General features: G+C 45.2%; 2 protein-coding genes across 5 annotated transcripts in view; both read left to right on the top strand.

The window, feature by feature from the left end:
- opn9 (opsin 9) overlaps positions 1-3,725 on the top strand; it is a 5,433-nt gene extending 1,708 nt beyond the window's left edge. For both annotated transcript variants that reach the window (XM_030371533.1, XM_030371532.1), the window contains exons 3-9: positions 322-472; positions 679-818; positions 1,036-1,174; positions 1,775-1,889; positions 2,036-2,119; positions 2,230-2,782; positions 3,367-3,725. In XM_030371533.1, the coding sequence (XP_030227393.1) occupies positions 322-472; positions 679-818; positions 1,036-1,174; positions 1,775-1,889; positions 2,036-2,119; positions 2,230-2,782; positions 3,367-3,572 (1,388 nt within the window). In that variant the 3' untranslated portion in view covers positions 3,573-3,725. The remainder of the gene's footprint in view (positions 1-321; positions 473-678; positions 819-1,035; positions 1,175-1,774; positions 1,890-2,035; positions 2,120-2,229; positions 2,783-3,366) is intronic.
- Positions 3,726-4,100: 375 nt separating this feature from the next.
- Positions 4,101-16,835, top strand: iffo1b (intermediate filament family orphan 1b). Of its 3 annotated transcripts, XM_030371531.1 has the most exons (10): positions 4,101-4,365; positions 4,616-5,534; positions 8,447-8,507; positions 8,914-9,009; positions 9,489-9,629; positions 10,415-10,596; positions 10,796-10,922; positions 12,129-12,224; positions 12,504-12,634; positions 12,915-16,835. In XM_030371531.1, the coding sequence occupies exons 2-10, from the start codon at positions 4,828-4,830 to the stop codon at positions 13,045-13,047; spliced, it is 1,674 nt and encodes a 557-aa protein (XP_030227391.1). In that variant the 5' UTR covers positions 4,101-4,365; positions 4,616-4,827; the 3' UTR covers positions 13,048-16,835. The 3 variants fall into 3 exon arrangements, with proteins under 3 accessions (XP_030227391.1, XP_030227390.1, XP_030227389.1); XM_030371530.1 differs by having other exon boundaries at positions 4,103-5,534; positions 12,132-12,224; XM_030371529.1 differs by having other exon boundaries at positions 4,103-5,534.
- Positions 16,836-18,475: the final 1,640 nt, after the last annotated feature.

Below are 18,475 nucleotides of genomic sequence, written 5' to 3'. Positions count from 1 at the left end.
CGTGGCACGTTGCGCTCGAGCGGCCGTATCCTCCAGGTAATACATCAGCTGCGATGCGGAAGGGGGCGTGAAGAGGCAAGAATTCAACATTTCTCATGAATCCACCAAGATTCAAGTCCACTTGCTCACAATAGCATTGATTGATTACTATTATTTTGGGGTTCAACTGAATTCAACCTCGAATCCCGCCAACCACACATTGGACATAGGCTACATATAGGCAGTTAGCCATTTTTTATGATACCCTTTTTCATAGAGATAATTTTGCCATAAAAATGTAGATGTAGATGAAGATGTAAAAGATTAAACTTCTCTCCCCAGGAATGATGTCCATGCTGGGAAACGGCACTGTGCTATTGGTCTACTTCAGGAAGCGCACAAAACTCCGGCCCCAAGAATTGATGACCATTAACCTGGCTATATGCGATTTTGGCTTCAGCCTCCTGGGGGCGCCATTTGCTATAATTTCAAGGTGCTGTCAACCTCTAATTAATGGTGATGTAAAATACAAAAAGCCGTGCGGCACAAAGTCACCGCTCTGCTGCTTGAATATTGTGATTACGCAGTCAAACACAATGGACGACAGTGATCCAAGACTAAAGGCTAGAGGAAGCCGTTAATCCTTGCTTGGAAGAACTTGATCTCATGGTGTTTGACCCCTCTTCCTCCTCGCGCCAGCCTGTGTCACGCCTGGGTGTTTGGGGAGGCCGGCTGCTTATGGTACGGGATGCAGGGCTTTCTGTTTGGCATCGGCTCCCTTCTCACCACCTGCCTCATCTCCCTGGACCGCTGCCTGAAGATCTGCAGCGTGCGATACGGTCAGTGAGTGCATAGTGATCATGTGTGGCTTTCACTGTAATGACAAAAAGCCACTATAAAACATTCTCAGGCCCTAGTTCCGGAAACACGAAATATACATTGTAACGATACGTCGACAAAATGGCCACGCCAAATAGACCAGCAGAGCACACTCAAAGCCCAACACTGCATGAATAGTTGATGCCCTGCTGAGGAGTGCCTCTCTCTGCCCCCCAGGTCAGTGGATCGAGAGGCGCCACGTCACCCTGGCCATCGGCCTGGTGTGGCTCTACACCTTGTTCTGGTCCTCCCTGCCCGTCTTTGGCTTCGGGAAATACGGGCCTGAGCCGTTTGGAACCAGCTGCACCATAGAGTGGTACAGCATGGCTGAAAGATATATCCGATTATACAACAGTTAGTTCAGACCAAGTAATTTAATTGGACAAGAGGCATTTCATGAGTGCTGATAGAGTATAACAGGGAGCACTTTTAACTATATTTGTAACACTCCGCTCTGCAGGTGTTCTAATTAATGTTAATGTTAATTTATTAATGGTCTTTATGTTGCTTAGATTGCAGCAAACTTTGCCCTGCAAAGATTAACATGTTTACAGACATAACATTTTAGTTGAATTACGAATGGTACGAAAAGTAGCAAACTAGTGTGTTTATGTGAAGCTTGGCAACAGTTTAGTCCCAGTCCAGTTGCAGATCTATTTGTGTCATAATCTGTTGTTGCTTATTACTGTTAACTAATAAATGGTGCTTGTAGAACTGTTTTATAAATTAAATATCATACTCAAGGTTTTGTTGTTGTACCAAATATCAGCACGGCTGATATTCAGTACAACAGCACTCCCTCTCGTGTGATATTGCTTAAATGAAGCACGCAGAATAGATCAATTTTTCAGGTCCAAAGTTCCTGAAGACGTGATAACCTTCGTGATGTTGTGCCTGTGCATATCCTGATGTCAAGGTGGAGAATGAGGTCGTGTTTAAGCGACGGAATCTACATCCTCCTGATCCTCATGCTGTGCTTTGGGATCCCCACCATCATCATCATCACTTCCTATTCGGCCATCCTGATCACGGTGAGCCAAAAATCCTTGATCTGCTCATTAAAGGAATTTAGTTCTGTGTAATACCAAGTATCGTGTACCTATACTATCACTGAAGCCTGCCTCATGATGCAGTGCCAGGGATAAAGTAGATGCGCCAATGACGTCTGCTTGAACAGGTCTACAGATCAAACCACATGCTGGCCTCCATCCCCTTCTCCTCTGTCAGCCACATCAGCAACAAGGACCTGAGAATCACCAAGGTACTGCCTGGAAGGAGAGGCCTCTGCTGAGCCAGTGAAAGAGAAAGAATTAACCAAGGGAACTCAGGGAATAAAGCAGCAGACCGTCTGGGTTGTGCTTCTCATTACAGATCGCTGCTGTGGTTTGTGCCAGCTTCCTGGTGGCGTGGACGCCGTACGCCACTGGCTCTATCTACTCCGCCCTGGTCCTCGCGTCCCAGGATGAGCTAGGGTATTGGGGCCATCTGCAGACCGAGACCCCTGGGCTGGTCTTTGGGGCCGGGGCTTCTGTGGTGCCCAAGCTCCTGGGCGTCCCCTCGCTGTTGAACAGGACATCGGCGTGGCCCGGCGGAGACGGCCCTTCCAGCAGCTCCGGGGAGGACTGGAACAACACCAGCTCCCTGGTGTTCCCGTCCACCCCGGACCTTAGCCCGCACGCTGCTGCCGCCTCCGCCCTCAGTTTAGCCCTCAGCCAGAGGGGGGGGCCGGAGACGGAGGACTCCCAGGGGCCCTGGATCCTCCCCTTGGTCAGCCTGATCCCTGTCATGCTCGCCAAGTCCCACTGCATGTTGAACCCCTTCATCTACCAGACCATGAACCCCGAGTTCCGGCGGGGCGCCCGCAACGTGCTCCTATGCCGCGGGTCCCGGAGAGGCTTGGTGACCGAGGGGTTCACCCATGAGGGTGGGCAGCGCTGCACTTCTCTCCTGGGACGTTGCTTCATCTTTGTTTTCTATGGAGTCTCAGCCTTTGTTCGCCGTGTCAGTCTCTGAAATGCTAACGGTGTGGGTTGGGACTGTCTTCATGGGATAAGCGTGCAGATGATTATAGAAACCAGAGGCAATAATGGTCAGGAGGAGTGTCACCAAAATCACCAAATTAATTCCAGAAGATTTGTGTCATTTGGCAAAAATAAAGACTTGAACTTGAGGACGGTCAATTGTACAGGCTTTAAACAGTAGGCTCTTAATATAGCCTGAGTGGTCACTAGGGGGTTGCATGGAATTTGCCTTTCTAGAGATGCAGTGTTTATATTAAATAACTTTGAAACTTAGAGATGCAGTGTTTATATTAAATAACTATGAAACAAAGAAATGGAGTGTTTACATTAAATAGCTAAACTTAGAGATGCCGTGTTTATGTTAAATAACTATGAAACTTAGAGATGCAGTGTTTATATTAAACAACTACATCAAATTAAGAGAAATCCGCCATGACTATCTTTCTTATCTTTTGTCTTGTCTCTTCCCCGGAATAACTGTGCACAGGTCTCTTCTCCTGGCACAGTTGGAGGAGAAGGAGCAACTCGCTGGATGCGGTGGAGATGGAGGGCCAGCAGGGGGAGCCCGGCAATAAGCCGGAGAGAGGAGGAGCCTGGTCGCTGACAGTGGAGAGAGATGCCTTGGAACTGGGCTCCTTGGACACACAGATCGACACGCAAAGAAATCTGGAGAAACTGGAGGTCCACACCTAGCCGTCTCTTTCCAGTTTCTTCATTGTATTATATTTACTATGTTATGCCATCTTTTGTTTTTATTTAATTGTATTAATATATGAATGGAGAAAGATTATGAGTAAGAAAATACGAGGTGAGATGACGAATGAAGAAATTAATAAAAACATTTTGAATAAGTCGACAATGGCCTCGTAACACAATTACTCTCTTTTTGGCATAGTCATACATTTACCCATTGTATTTATGTTTCTCCTCACTGATTATATTTTTGATGAATAGACCTCAAGCTTCTTGAGAATACTTTAAAGATTTCTAAAAACATTTATTTTCAATATAGAGGACTATTAAACCTTTCAAACATGTAAGTTTGATTCACCATTAAATCATTTATATTTTCTATAAAAGGGCGTTATATTATATAACACAGTGATTGTTGTGTAAATAAAGTCGATCCCATCATCCAAGAACAGATTATACTGCCTTCTTCAGGAGAGGAAAAAGTGCAGGAGAATCTGATTGGTTGTACGAGCCGCCTTGCTACACGAGTACTTACGGTAGAGCTTTTCTCTCCAGCAACACTTGCTCTTTTCTGCGGACACTTCTAGGTGGGCTTAACTGTGATGGCGCCGCCTGACTTCATTTTTAATGCTTCATATTCAATCTTTATTTAATTCATTCTCATAGGAATCATCGAAACAAGCCGCAGATCCAGTGGTGTTGATGTGTTACCGTTTTTTAATCGCTTGGAAGTCTGACGCGCTCTATACCCATTGCGAACCGTGAACGCGGACCGAGCACCTGTCACTCACCGGTAAGACCCACCTATTTGAAGAATACACGACCATGTACTAAAATCGGTTAGGCCTTCATCGCCGAGAAGCTAGTCGCCGGTATTCCTTTTATTTAATTCCAATATCTGTGAGCTTTAGCCTTTAGCGAGTCTGTTTTCATGCCAGATCTGCAGCGCTTTAGTTTTCCATATCATAGCATGAATCCTTTGTTGGGGGCCAACGCGCATCCCCAACTGCCAGAGCATCACAGCCAAGTCCCCCTCCACCCAGACTCCCCCTCAGGACTGCTGCCACACGGCCACTTTGGCGCACAGGACCAGCAGACGTCCTTGCCGCTCAGTGACCACCCAGGGTTTGGGCCCGAGTCACCTGAATCCAGATTTCCTCTGTCGCCGCAGAGCACGTATCTACAACAGCACCGACATAGCCAGCAGCCACCACACACCCTGCACCGCCGCGGCGGGCCGCCGCCCCCTGCAGCCATGGCTCTCAGGAACGACCTGGGCTCAAACATCAGTGTCCTCAAGACGCTCAACTTGAGATTCCGCTGCTTTTTGGCCAAAGTGCACGAACTGGAGAGAAGAAATAAGGTTCTGGAAAAACAGCTGCAACAGGCCTTGGACGCCAACAAAAGTTGCATGGACGGAGGCTTTAGTGACAGCAGGTCCCAGCATACCCAGGAAACAGCGGTGCAGACGGGCTTCGTGGGGACGATACCCCTTCGGCCAGGTTCTCTGCCCTTCCACAACACCAACAACTCCGCCCGGAGGCCCACGACACTTTTCACACCGCAGGCGCTGACGCCAAACAACACCGAGGAACACCCGCCGTGGAATCCCGGAACCGAGTCAAACAACACCGCCAACCCGACAATCACCGTCAGTCAGTGCACCCCGACCGCGCTCTCCCCTGGAATTGGTGGTGGTGGTGGTTTCTCTGGTTCTAAAACCTACAACAACAGCTGTGGCACCTCAACCAACCCCCCTCCGAGGTTCCTGCCCGGTACTATCTGGTCCTATAACCACACTCGCAAGTACGGCTCCGGGGTCGAGCGGGTGACCAGCCCTGGGGTGTCCTGGTCCCAACCGGATGGAGTCGGGGTCCAGATTGACACCATCACCCCAGAAATCAGGGCCCTGTACAACGTGCTGGCTAAGGTCAAGAGGGAGAGGGACGAGTATAAACGAAGGTAATATAACCACTTTTTTTTTTATAGCATGTATGTGTACAAAGATGTTTGTCTTGGCAACGTAAATAATGGGATACCTCTCAGGAAATTTAAATTAGATGATTTCTATTTCAAGCATTGAATCCACCAAGACCCCTAAACCAAGGGGACGTTGGTGGGCTACTGTGAGCATTCTGTGGTGACTCATTGATTGCTTCTCTCTAAGATCTGATGACAAAACCCAGCCAGTAACACGGGCAGAGTTCGGACAACCCTCCGTGATTGTTGTTTTTTTTCTTTGGAAGGATGAGTGATTTGGAGAGGAGCCATATCCTTTATGAAGCCTCCTCTTAAACTTGAAGGGGACGTATCAGTACATGAGGCCACGTGATGCTGCTTGTGTGTTTAACACAAGCAGCTCTAAAGCAAAGTCACGTTTATTCACTATCGATCCAACTGTAAAGGTATGAAATGCTGAGCAGGTCCCGCATGATGTTTTAATTCACCTCAAGCCAATGCAAGAAAAGGCAAGGGCTAGGCAGCCGTATGCTAGAGAGAGAGGGAGGCCAGCTGTCTCCACCAGCAGCAGCAGTCAGCACAAAGCCCCCCCCCCTAGGCCCTGACTCCGCCACCCCCTCAACTCATGTCTGGCCACAGTGGCAGGTGCTGCATCCAGAAATACAACATCATAACGTTCACACTTTAACACTGCTAAATAAAGACACCAAACACAGGGATAGGAATGGTGACCTGAGAACGCCAAGATAGTTGACACAACCTAGGTTTGGCCAATCCCTGCTAATGTTGCTAATCTGTAGTAAATTGTGTGTCTTCTGGCCACAGAACAGTACACTCTTGGTAACTGTTTGTGGGAGGACACTTTGACTGTCCATAAACAGACAAGAGAGTGCTCCTTGGAACATTATGATGGCTCCTCTAATGGAAGATGATGTTCCCATGCTGTGGAGTTAGCCCTAAACATCCCTCCTGCAGTGACCAGTGGATCCTTGCGGGCTGGGACGGATCAATAGGTGTAGAGTCTCATTGCTTTAGATTTACCACCAAGAGAACCTCTGTGATGCTCTCCCTAAGCATACCTAGTGATTTCTACCCCAGTTTGATGGAAGCTCACAGCTCACACATATTAGAGTTGTTTCATTTGTTCATGTTGTTTGTTTAAGTCATTCAATAAGTTTTACTTTGAACAGGAAATCGGGCAAATCGGATGCCTATTAACACAAAGCCAATCGCATTTCCCTTGTCGATTCGGATCCCTTCTTATCCCCCTCCTGCTGACTCAAACCTAGCGTTTCCTCTTTTTTCATTTCCCTCTCTCCCTCTTTTCCCCTCTCTCCCTCTTATCCTCTCTCTTCCCCTTGCCACTGTGCAATGCTTCCTCTTGTTTGCTTCGCCATCTCTTCTCTTCCACATTCTTCCCTGATTCACGCACATATGTCTTGCTTCTTCTCACGCACACCAACTCACTCGTCAGAATACACAACCTCTCCCTCTCTCTCTCTCGCTGCCTCTCTCGCTGCCTCTCTCGCTGCCTCTCTCTCTCGCTGCCTTTTTCTCTCTCTCTCTCTCTCTCTCTCTCTCTCTCTCTCTCTCTCTCTCTCTCTCTCTCTCTCTCTCTCTCTCTCTCTCTCTCTCTCTCTCTCTCTCTCTCTCTCTCTCTCTCTCTCTCTCTCGCTGCCTTTCTCGCTGCCCCTCTTTCTCGCTGCCCCTCTTTCTCGCTGCCCCTCTCTCTCTCCCTCTTGGTTCTACTGCGCATCTCCCTCTCCCTGGCTCAGTATCTGCAATGCAGCATTACACGTGGTGGTGCTTGTGTTGGGACGGGGAGGAGGGGGCGGGGGGGCCTGCAGAAGGAACTTCGCTCATTTCTCTCAGGGGCTAGCTCTCCTCTGAGAACGATTTATTATTATGATCTCAAAACATTAACGTCATGGCCTACGAATTAGTGAACGGCTTTCAGTGTTTTGGATTCCCACCTCTATTGAAGTGTTTTGCATTCCCACAGCTATTCTAAATGTTAAATAGTAGGGGTGGGAAAATAATCGAAAATAGTCGATGCATCGCGATAATCTATAGAACGATTCTGTCACGATGCAGATAAATTAATAATCTGAATTTTGATAAAAAAAAACATTCTGTTCGCCAGAGAGGGATTATTTTAGTTATTTTAAAATGATTTAATTTATTTTCAGTGTGTATTGGCCACGATTGCGATTCAGCCTACGCATAGCATGCATGCAATCTCACAGCCAGACACAAGAACTCCTTCTAATTCAAGAGCCGCTTTTTCTTTGATGACATAGAAAATAAAACTGAACCCTATTTCTCACATGCTTCCATATTGTGTTTTAATGCAAGCTGCATTGATTATTGAACTTTTCATAGTCATATTTGTGACAAAAGCTTTTTCTCTAATAAAATATTAGATAAGTTAATTCATCTGTTGATGTCTTTTAATGATCATCACAAAAGTAGGAAGTGATTAGCAATCTCTGAGTAGCAAACTCAGATCTATATTTTTTTTTTTGAAAATCACGCATGGAAATGTACATAAAAAAAATTGTTGCATCGAGATGCATCGATAATCGTTTTACAATCGAATCGTGACCTCTTAATCGGAATCTAATTTAATTGTGAGGTACCAAGAGATTCCCACCTCTATTAAATAGCCGGTCTCCTTTCTATGCAGATGTGTATAATCCCTGGCTCTTAATTTGCAGGCCAATTATATGCTAGTAATACACATTTATTTTAAAATAAATCTAAAACTTCAAATACATGAGTCAGCCAAAAAAAATCACTTAAATCACTGCCCTGCTGACTGTAGCCACTTATTCCTTAACCACAGTCAGGCAGTCTGTCTTCTTGTGAGTTTGCCTGTCTGCCTGTTTGACTAATGATTGTGTCCTGCCTTGCAGGTGGGAGGAAGAGTACACCATGAGAGTGGATCTGCAGCAGAAGATTGGAGACCTACAAGAAGTAAAAAACAACAGTTAATATATGCAAAGGGACACGTATATTGTGTGTGTGTGTGTGTGTGTGAGAGAGAGTGTGGACTCTGCTCTGGGCAGGCATGGGGCCAGTGGTGCAGTATCCTGGAGCTCCTCACCCAGGAGTGACAGCTCTGACTTCGGCCTGAGTCATTATTTCCACCTCACTCAATTATCGGGTGTGAAGCAACAAAATTCCATTTTGCCCGCGTTGCTTAACTTTTAAGCTTACATCGGCTTCTGTGTTTAAGCTATTAGGTCAGGGAGCTGAGTGTGAAATGATCAAGGCAAAACAACATGGCGGCGGGGTTTACCTGTGTGCATGTGTTCTGTTATTGTGTTATTGTGGATGTCGTTGTTGTTGTTGTTATTGATGTTGTTGCTGTTGTGTGCAGGATCTGCAGGAGAGCGAGGGCTGCCAGGACGAGCTGGCAGTGCGGGTCCAGCAGCTGAAGGCTGAGCTGGTCCTCTTCAAAGGCCTCATGAGCAGCGTGAGTGGAGCCTCCCACTGTAAACCTGCTTCTGTTTTATGGACACTAGACAATTGACTCATTCTGTTCCTGTTGAAAGGAAATGTGGCGGGATGACGTTTATTTTATGAATCATCAGTCAATCTGGGTGTTCTGTTGGCTATTACAATGGTGCTGCACACGGCTGTGGATGTCATTTTAAAACGATTCTCTGCTCATATATAATTCACTCTGATCGTAATGGCGGAGCCTCCCAGCCCCCACGAATACTTAGCGCATCCCAGCACATACATGACGTACAGACCTAACAGGGGCTATGGCTGCAAAGAGGCCAACACATATTAGCACATACAGAATAAACCTAGGTTTTGATTTAATAGCCATAAGTCGAACCACCTTAAAACACCCCCATCCCATTAGATATTTAACCTTTAACCTCCCCCATGCCAGCAAACGACCGACAGGGTGAGTCCCTGACGGAGACGTGTTTTCCTCCTCAGAACCTGTCGGAGCTGGACAGTAAGATCCAGGAGAAGGCCATGAAGGTGGACATGGACATCTGCCGCAGGATTGACATAACGGCCCGGCTGTGTGACCTGGCCCAGCAGAGGAACTGTGAGGACGTGATCCAGATGTACCAGGTGTGCCCCTGCTCGCCTCCCTGCTTTAAGATAAGATGCAGTCAGATTTTATTCGGAGCCTGCATTCATCTTATTATATTATTATCAATAATTATTATTGTTATAAACACATTATTTTGCGTCTGTCCTGACACGGCCCTGATCCAGTCTTCTAGAGGTCTTCACTCATTCGATCAAACTAATGCCGCTTTTCCACCGCACATGTAGCTCGACTCGACTCGACTCGACACGACTCGACACGGTAGCAGCGCGGGTCGTTTTCCACCGCAAATAGTACCTCCTGGACGTGGGCGGGGTCGGCTGCGCGAAAGGGCCGTGACGTATTTTTGTACGCGACGCAAACAACACCTACGCAACCCACACATGGACAGAACCCACATGACAACAATGGAGGACCTCGATAACATTACTATTATTAGCTGGCATGTTGAAGAAGTTGAAGAAGTGGAATATGTTGGCTGCGGCGCTGCTATGGCTGTTACCAGCATGGTTGCCATGTCGCTCTCGTGACTTCGTCACACTCTGTGGCCAATCAGTGGCCGGCCGTCTGCCGACGTCACCTTTTAGCATCGGCTCAGCCGCTTGGAACCTAGAGCGAGGCGGTACTAGAAAAAGCAGCCACTTCAGGTACCAGATACCATGTTTTCGCGGTGGAAACGCAAAAAATGCGAGCTGAGTCGAGTCGAGTCGTGTCGAGCTGGTACAATGCAGTGGAAAAGCGGCATAAGTGTACTGAGTCCTCTGGAAAGCGGTGGATTGAGTGGTGAATGTCCCTGAATCCCTAGGTGCCCAACACCCAGCCGTCCCTGACCTCTCGACGGAAGACGCCTCTGTCTTTCAACAGCAGCGAGGGCGAGGAGCCAATGAGCACCTCGGAGAGTGAGCACGCCTCGGCCAAGGAGGAGGAACACGGCAGCTCCTCAGCCAATCAAATCAATGAGGAGATGCAGAGGATGCTGAATCATCTGTACGTGTTACATACACAAAATGTACCTTTAGAAAACGGCGCAATGTAATGTGTTTCCAGTGACTCAAGTATTTATATACTGTGTGTGTGTGTGTGTGTGTGTGTGTGTGTGTGTGTGTGTGTGTGTGTGTGTGTGTGTGTGTGTGTGTGTGTGTGTGTGTGTGTGTGTGTGTGTGTGTGTGTTGCTCTTGTACTGCAGGAGGGAGTGTGAGTTTGAGGACGACTGCGACAGTCTGGCCTGGGAGGAAACTGAAGAGACTCTCCTCCTTTGGGAGGATTTCCCAGGGTGCACTCTGCCTCCTGATCCCATCCAGCATGCCGGAGAGGTAACCGTAGGCTGCACCTAGCGACTGTGGTAAACAGGATCCCTTCTAATAGGATTAGGTGGCTGGTGACTTGCTCCACCTGGTTGGATAGCTTTGTTTCTCAGACTTGGTTTAATATACCAACCAACTTATGTTGCTGACATTGCACTTAAATATGTAGACTAATATACATTGCAGAATTTTATAATAATTTTGAAGTCATCTATTGCTGTTGTTACATTTTAATGAAATAGGCTTTATTATAAATGATTAATATGCTTTTGATATTGAAGGTCATTTATTAGATACATGCTTAGATACATATGATGTAAGTAGCTCCAAACAGCTAGGTAGTTGTACAGTATAGTATCTAACCTCTGAATATGTGTGTGTGTGTGTGTGTGTATGCGCGTGTGTGGTCATAGATGTAGAACCATAAAAAAGGATGTCAAATGTCCATATCGAGCGATGTACTAATGGTGTTGACAGAAATCTGACCTCACACACAGACAGTCTGCCTCTGCTCCATTTCAAGTTGAACCCCTGTGATTTGAACAAGGCTTCTGTTTCCCATGAAGGTCACCAGAACAATGGCAATCGAATCCTTAGATGACCTTGACTGGTCTTCTCTGTTCAGGCTGGATTGGTGCATGACTCATAACTCGAAACACCACTATGAAATACTGTCTCTCTCTCTCTCTCTCTCTCTCTCTCTCTCTCTCTCTCTCTCTGTCTCTGGCTCTCTGTCTCTGGCTCTGTCTCTGGCTCTGTCTCTGTCTCTGTCTCTGTCTGTGTGTTTGTGTGTGTGTGTCCCATACATAAACCCAGCATCTGCCGCAGTCTAAATCGGTACTAGTGAGAACGCGCTCCATTTTCCTAGACACGTATTTGTTTGCTCCAATCGACCGTGTGTCTGTGTGACATTGGAACCACCCATGCTGTCCACCTCGCAGAGAGTAATGACCGTAGTCAGTGGAGTCTGGTCCAATTGAATGATGTCCAGCCCTTGTTCCATCAACGGTGCCATTGTCCTTCCATATTGCCTCCTTATGAGATTCTCACCCCACTTACATATTGTCCCCTCATTGCCAGGGCTGCCCTTCACTTCCGGATCCTTTTAAGGGACGGACTGGTAATGCCATTAGGAGGAGTATGATTAATATACTCCATCATCCCATAAACCCAGTGCGGTACTCAACCTCCCCTGTCTCTCTCCTCCCCCTCCAGCAGCAGGAGGAGAGCCTGGAGAAGGTAATCAACGACACAGAGTGTCTGTTCAAGTCCCGCGAGAAGGAGTACCAGGAGACCATCGACCAGATCGAGGTCAGTGGTGCGCCCCTGCACACCGCCCACGTGTGTGTGCACTTTCAGGGGCATGTACCACCACAGGAATATGTTTGGCCACCACTAAGGGAGGCATTCATTGGTTAATTTTGAATGAACGCAAGTATACTGTGTGTGTGTGTGTGTGTGTGTGTGTGTGTGTGTGTGTGTGTGTGTGTGTGTGTGTGTGTGTGTGTGTGTGTGTGTGTGTGTGTGTGTGTGTGTGTGTGTGTGTGTGTGTGTGTGGGTCTACCAACGGTATGTGTTGTCCCCTACCAGCTGGATCTGGCCACAGCGAAGAGCGACATGAACCGCCACCTGCATGAGTACATGGAGATGTGCTCCATGAAGAGGGGCCTGGACGTGCAGATGGAGACCTGCAGGAGGCTGATCACCCAGAGCGGAGACACGTACGTTGCCACCCCGATGTAGCAGCCCGTGGGTCACTGTTAGACTCATGAGGACCCCTGTAGGATAAGAGCGTCTTCTGACTCTGCACATGATTCAATCCAAAGCGACTAACCCCTTCTTTTAGATGTATTTCATTAAGGAGCAAAGGTTTGGCATCTTTGTCTGGGATGTCACCACTTTCACCATATCTGTAAATATTGTTTGTCGTTTCACAGGCTCGTTGCCCTCTGTATTCTGTAGGACCCTCACCCCGTTGCCCACTTCCTCTCTCCCTCTCAGTGACGCTCCTGCTCCAGCCTCTGGTGATGAGGGAGACCCAAAAGGGCCTGAGAAGACTTCAGCCTCTCCCCCGTCTCCCCCATCTCCCCCGTCTCCGCCATCGCCCCCATCCTCTGGGACTGCCAAGTCCTGACTCCGGCTCCCCCTTGGAACCACACCCAGGATGACCCCCCCCCCTCCCCCCTCCCCTGGTTACCGTAACAACTCCGCCCCTGCAACACACACGGTGACGCCGCGCTATCGCTACTGGCTAGCTCCTTCCCTTTCTTTGATTAAGCCTTTAAGTTTGGCGTTTCTGTTTCAGACACAACGCCGGTTTACAGAGGTGAATAGTTGTTGCATCGATTGTGGATATAATGGTAGACGTATGAGTTTCTTAGGCCTACTTTCCAGGCCGGTGTCACTGCCCTGATGGAGGGAAAGGAGTCTGGGTTATTGCCTCAGTTGCAGTCTCTTGTCTGTCTGCAGAACAGAGCGTTATGTCGTGGATTGGAGTAGCGGTAGTGTTGTATTATAAAGACACTGTCTTATGTATTTATTGGAATACGTTGTGTAACACCACCTGGATGTGTAGTTTACTTCGAAGTTGTCATATCACAAAAAAATGCATCACCCAGTGTGTCATTACAGAAGCTGGTGAAACTATCAAATATTTACTGAACTCACAAACGCAATCACGGTCACTGTCACCTGTAGGATCACAGCAACTTCACAGTTCTGAGAATTGGCTGTTTCTAAGCGGTTCAATGTGATCAATATTGGTAATAGATTTGGATTTTTAAAAGGGATGGAAATTATGATTTGGATAATAATGTAAGACTGTGTTATAGATAAACTACTAGTATTCAGAAATAAAACTATGGCTGATAACTGGTTCAAACGTAACGCAGACCTTTCGCTATAACTATCCAAAGTTTTTGCTGTACACACCTATATACACACACCGAAAGGAGAACCACAACACCACAACAGAGGCAGAGAGGAACTGCTTGTGCAACAGCGACTATGTTTACCTTCCTCTGATTCAATTCCCACGCCCTTTTTCAACAGTCATCCTTTCACTAGGACCGGTGTTTCCCTGAGTGAACCTGCTTTCAGTGACTAGATTGTCCAAAACATCTCCAGGTGTTGGCTCAAAGCCTGCATGTACCTAGATTCCGGAGAAGATTAAAGCAACTGGGGGGTGTGGACTAAGTTGACTAAGTGAGCATGTTTGTCTAAAGTTATAAAAACGAAGCTGTCGTGTGTCAGTTTTGCCGATGAATGGTGGTAGAAAATGCTGCCTTGCTGCTCATTTGAGTCCGATCACCAGGAAGCCATGATCTGCTCTCTGTGGCAACAGACTCAAAAGCTGGGAAAAAAACAACAAGAGAAGGGCATTGACACTCATGAGTCGTATATTCTGTACAGCTGTATAAACATAAATGTCCTTGTTGTTGATGTCCTTGTTGTTGTTGGTGTTTCCAATGTGGAGAGGAAGCTGAATGTGGAGTGCTTTGGATTGAGCCGCAGGGTAAAGGGCCTGTTTGACTACCGGCTGTGAGAGTGATTAGACAGTACAAGCCGGGTTCATCTGCCCTGTTCTGTGACAAAGTGATATGACACAGTCCACTGGGTTAGCTTGTAGACAGATCTATCCAGCATACATCTGGGTGGACTCGCCGACTTGAGATGTCAATAAGTCACAGGGGCAGGGTCGATTTTGACATGGCCCGTAATGTCTAATTAAAGTCACTGCTGGTGGGACAATAGGGGCCATTCGATGTGTTCAGAACAACTCGAGCAGTGTCCCTAGAGAATGAGAGAGAGGATTGAGAAGAGGGCTAGAAAATACAAAATGTAGTGCCAAAATAAGTTAACCAGAGCTGTTAATTGCTGGGGGGAATTTTACAAACTATAAAATGCTGCATAAAGCTACTTCACCAATGGTGCTTAACTGTATATAACTAAACCTATTTTTGGGAGCTTGTTAACATTTGCACTTATCAAGCAAAATGTAATTTAAAACATATAATCAGCACTACTACTTGTAAAATGTAAAGTATGTATTTATGTATGAAAAATAGGTATCAGAAACGAATGAATGGGTAACTGAAAATGTAGTACAATTCACTTATCTTTTACATGTTTAAGGGGTGTGGTATAGGAGTGCATTAATACTGAATCATCACTGACATGTGATAGCTACACACTCACTATCATCTGCTAATATCTTGTTATCAAACACGCGTTCCCTTGGAACTTCAACACAGAGTAATTCAATATGGGAATACTGGTAGAAACATTTTTAGATACTTCATTAAGATGCTCTCTTTCCATAATACTTATTAACTACATTAACAAATGAATTGCATACTGAAGTATACTCATACTCATACCGGGTCACATCTGTGCGTCTCAATCTGTGAATTGGGACTTTTCTTCTACTGCTTTCTGCACTCATTTACCGTGTCAACAAGGACAAACAATATGAATGTTGATTTGAAGGGTGAAAAATCTAGATATTTGTTGTGCGTCCATTTCGGCTTGGTTGAAAAGGAAGAAAGTTGTCAGCGAGAGTGTATGCAGCATATTACGGAAGAGTTTTACCGCCATGTATTAGAAAAGCTTTTTTTTTATAAAGTTGAATTTATAACACCATCATTTTATTTCATATTCCAACTAAATGAATAACAGAAAAACAATGTAGGAAGAAAATGTCATGACTGAAACATATCAAGAAAATATCCATACTTTTTCAACATACATGGTTCTAATACTCTTTCGTACCATTTTAAGAAATTTTCTGGTTTATTTGACTATTCGGAGGGAGGCAGTCTCTGTATGCATGTGCCAGGTTGAATGTTCCACGAGTGCTTTTTAGAGGACTTATGCTACACATACTTTTACTTGTTCACTTCACAAAGCAGTCAAACAAGTGTCTTATTAAAGAGTTCAAAATGTCAGATCATGTACATACAGTGATAAATAAACCATGAATGTGTATGTGGGTGCATTGTAAAGTCCTTTAAAAATCGCTCAAAAGTGTAAAAAAAAATGAAAATGCTAATGAATAATGTTGTATGCTGGCTATGATATGCAAAGGAAATAGCTGGATCTTGGATCTTATGTAAAGATAAAAAATTGTAATATGCCTTCAGTCACACACTTACAACGGCCTGTACCCAGTTTCAGTGGAAAGATAAGCTGATTATGTCGTTTTACCATCTGAAACTTAGGTTGCAAGGAGTAAGTGAATAACTTTATTGATGTAAACAAAAATGATATTGCCTACATTCTCTGTACTTTGCCCTAACAGGAGTTTTTGAAAAACGGTAGGCCTTTTGTAAACCTTTACCAAGGATAATGTAGTCTTTATTCTGGCAAGCAAAATAAAGACTGCATTACCCATGAGCTGCATTATCTTGTTTAACAACCCTTCCATTTGCCTTTCTGGCACCACATTTCTTTCAAACATTTGACAGATTTGAGATGTTATTGATTGAAGTTGTTGACCAATCACATACTGACATCAGGGTGATGTAATGTGTCGTTCCCCAATCAGCAGACTGATCCCCTATGTGTCTGCCCTGGATCTTGCTGTGGGGTTTCAAGGGGGGTCCGATTAAATATCTCTAGAGTCTCACCTTGCGCTGGTGTCTGATACTGTAAATACTTGAGCACCTTTTGTCAATGTTTTGTTTGGACAAGCGGTACTGGGAGTGTGTGACTGAAGTATAGTATACAAACAAATATACTATGAAGCAGGTATGGCTGAACCGTCAGTTGCAAAGCTATTTGGTTTGAGGAGAAATAAAGGAGATGCTGAGCAATAAGACTGTGGGACTGAGTTACTCGCTCTTGTCTTCCTGTTCTACAGTTATATTACTTTAAAATGTACTAGTTATATTACACTACACAATAAAACAAACGTTATAGCAAGTACCATTACATTGTTACTGTGTGTGTGTTTGTGTGTGTGTGTGTGTGTGTGTGTGTGTGTGTGTGTGTGTGTGTGTGTGTGTGTGTGTGTGTGTGTGTGTGTGTGTGTGTGTGTGTGTGTGACTAGTAGGACACAGTAAATGTCAGTCTTTTTTAAGATAAGGTGTTAGATAAATAGATAATTTGATCATCTAAAATTCCTGTCTGGGATTAATAAATAACAATCTCCTTTCTTCTGGATCTGGTGGTGCCACACGATTGCAGATTGAAAGCTTCGACCAGCATGCTCACCTGGTAGGCATGTAAAAGTTATGGATAAGCAAGGTCTTTTCTACCTTCTATTTCTAATTGCATCTCCCTCAGCGACTTTCTTGGTTCACTCTGATCTAGTGTTTAGGCCTCTGATTCAAATTGAGTAATCTCTTAAATGGCTTTACGTGTCTTGACGCCTCTCTCTCCATCAGTCACACTAGGCCATCTGTACCGAGCCCAAGTCCGTTTCACAACTGTAACGTGCTCAAGTACGATTGCCCGTTTCAGCACGGTACAGGTGTGAAACGGACTTGGGCACGGTACAGATGGCCTAGTCGTGAGGGCGCACTCACACTAGGCCATCTGTACTGTGCCCAAGTGTCCCCTAATTCCGAATTGTCTCTCTCTCCATGCCTCCCTTACCCTCACTCGTTTCTCTGTATTTACGCAAGCAGTACTATAGTATAACAGCATCACCCTTCAATGTTACACTTCTGTTCTATCAATGTGTTTTTCGAACCAACACAATGCTGCTTAGTCCTACATGTATGTGCTTTATGTGGCTCTATGTAGGGGTATATGGTCTTGAATGTTCAAAAGTGTAAAAGCTTGCATCAGAGAGTTTTATCAGCTAAGGGATAAATATTTACCGCCATTCATATTTTATTTAGATAAGCGCACAGCTTCACTGAGTCAGATTGTCTCCATATATGTACTTATTTTCATTATATATTTAAGAGCCCCTCACTGCCAGGGATTTTATTGCTCTGTCCAGCCATCCACTTATCTAAGATGGTTGAGAAGTGCACTATGACACGCATAGCTTAACCATGGCTGTATTAAGGCCCTCGGTTTTACAGTTGTTGAAGTACACTTAGTTGAATTACAAAGGTTTTTTTTGCCGAAACAACAAACCCAAAGTGAATAGAGTAAATCTCCACAACCACAAAATAGTAATCTTTGATACAAAAAGAAAGATACACCTGTGAGATTCTTGTGCAAGTGAAATGATCAATGTGGATTCCACTGGGTTATTGTTAATAAAGCTAGAACCCAGCATAGATTTATGAGATTTATCCATTAGAAATGTTTATAAAGTCAAGTGTAGCAAAGATTGATATGGAAGTCACTGCAAAAATGTTTTGCATTTTAAAAGATATTGATCTTTATATAAAGAAATTTAGCTAAACGACTTAAAGGATAACACTGAAATATTATACTTCGTAACAAGGTAATCTGATTTATTTGTTTAGAATTCACCTCTTTGGAATTCTGCATTGAAATGCAAAAAATCTGCATTCAGTAATTCAGATACAAAAATCAAAGTTTCTATTTTTCAGGCCGGGTTTTCAGTATATTGACCACTTGAATATGATTAAAGGACAATT

This window comes from Gadus morhua, chromosome 11 (genome assembly GCF_902167405.1).
Source record: "Gadus morhua chromosome 11, gadMor3.0, whole genome shotgun sequence".
NCBI classification, from domain to species: domain Eukaryota; kingdom Metazoa; phylum Chordata; class Actinopteri; order Gadiformes; family Gadidae; genus Gadus; species Gadus morhua.
Note: the sequence above shows the minus strand (reverse complement) of the source record. Positions and strands in the feature narration are given on the sequence as shown.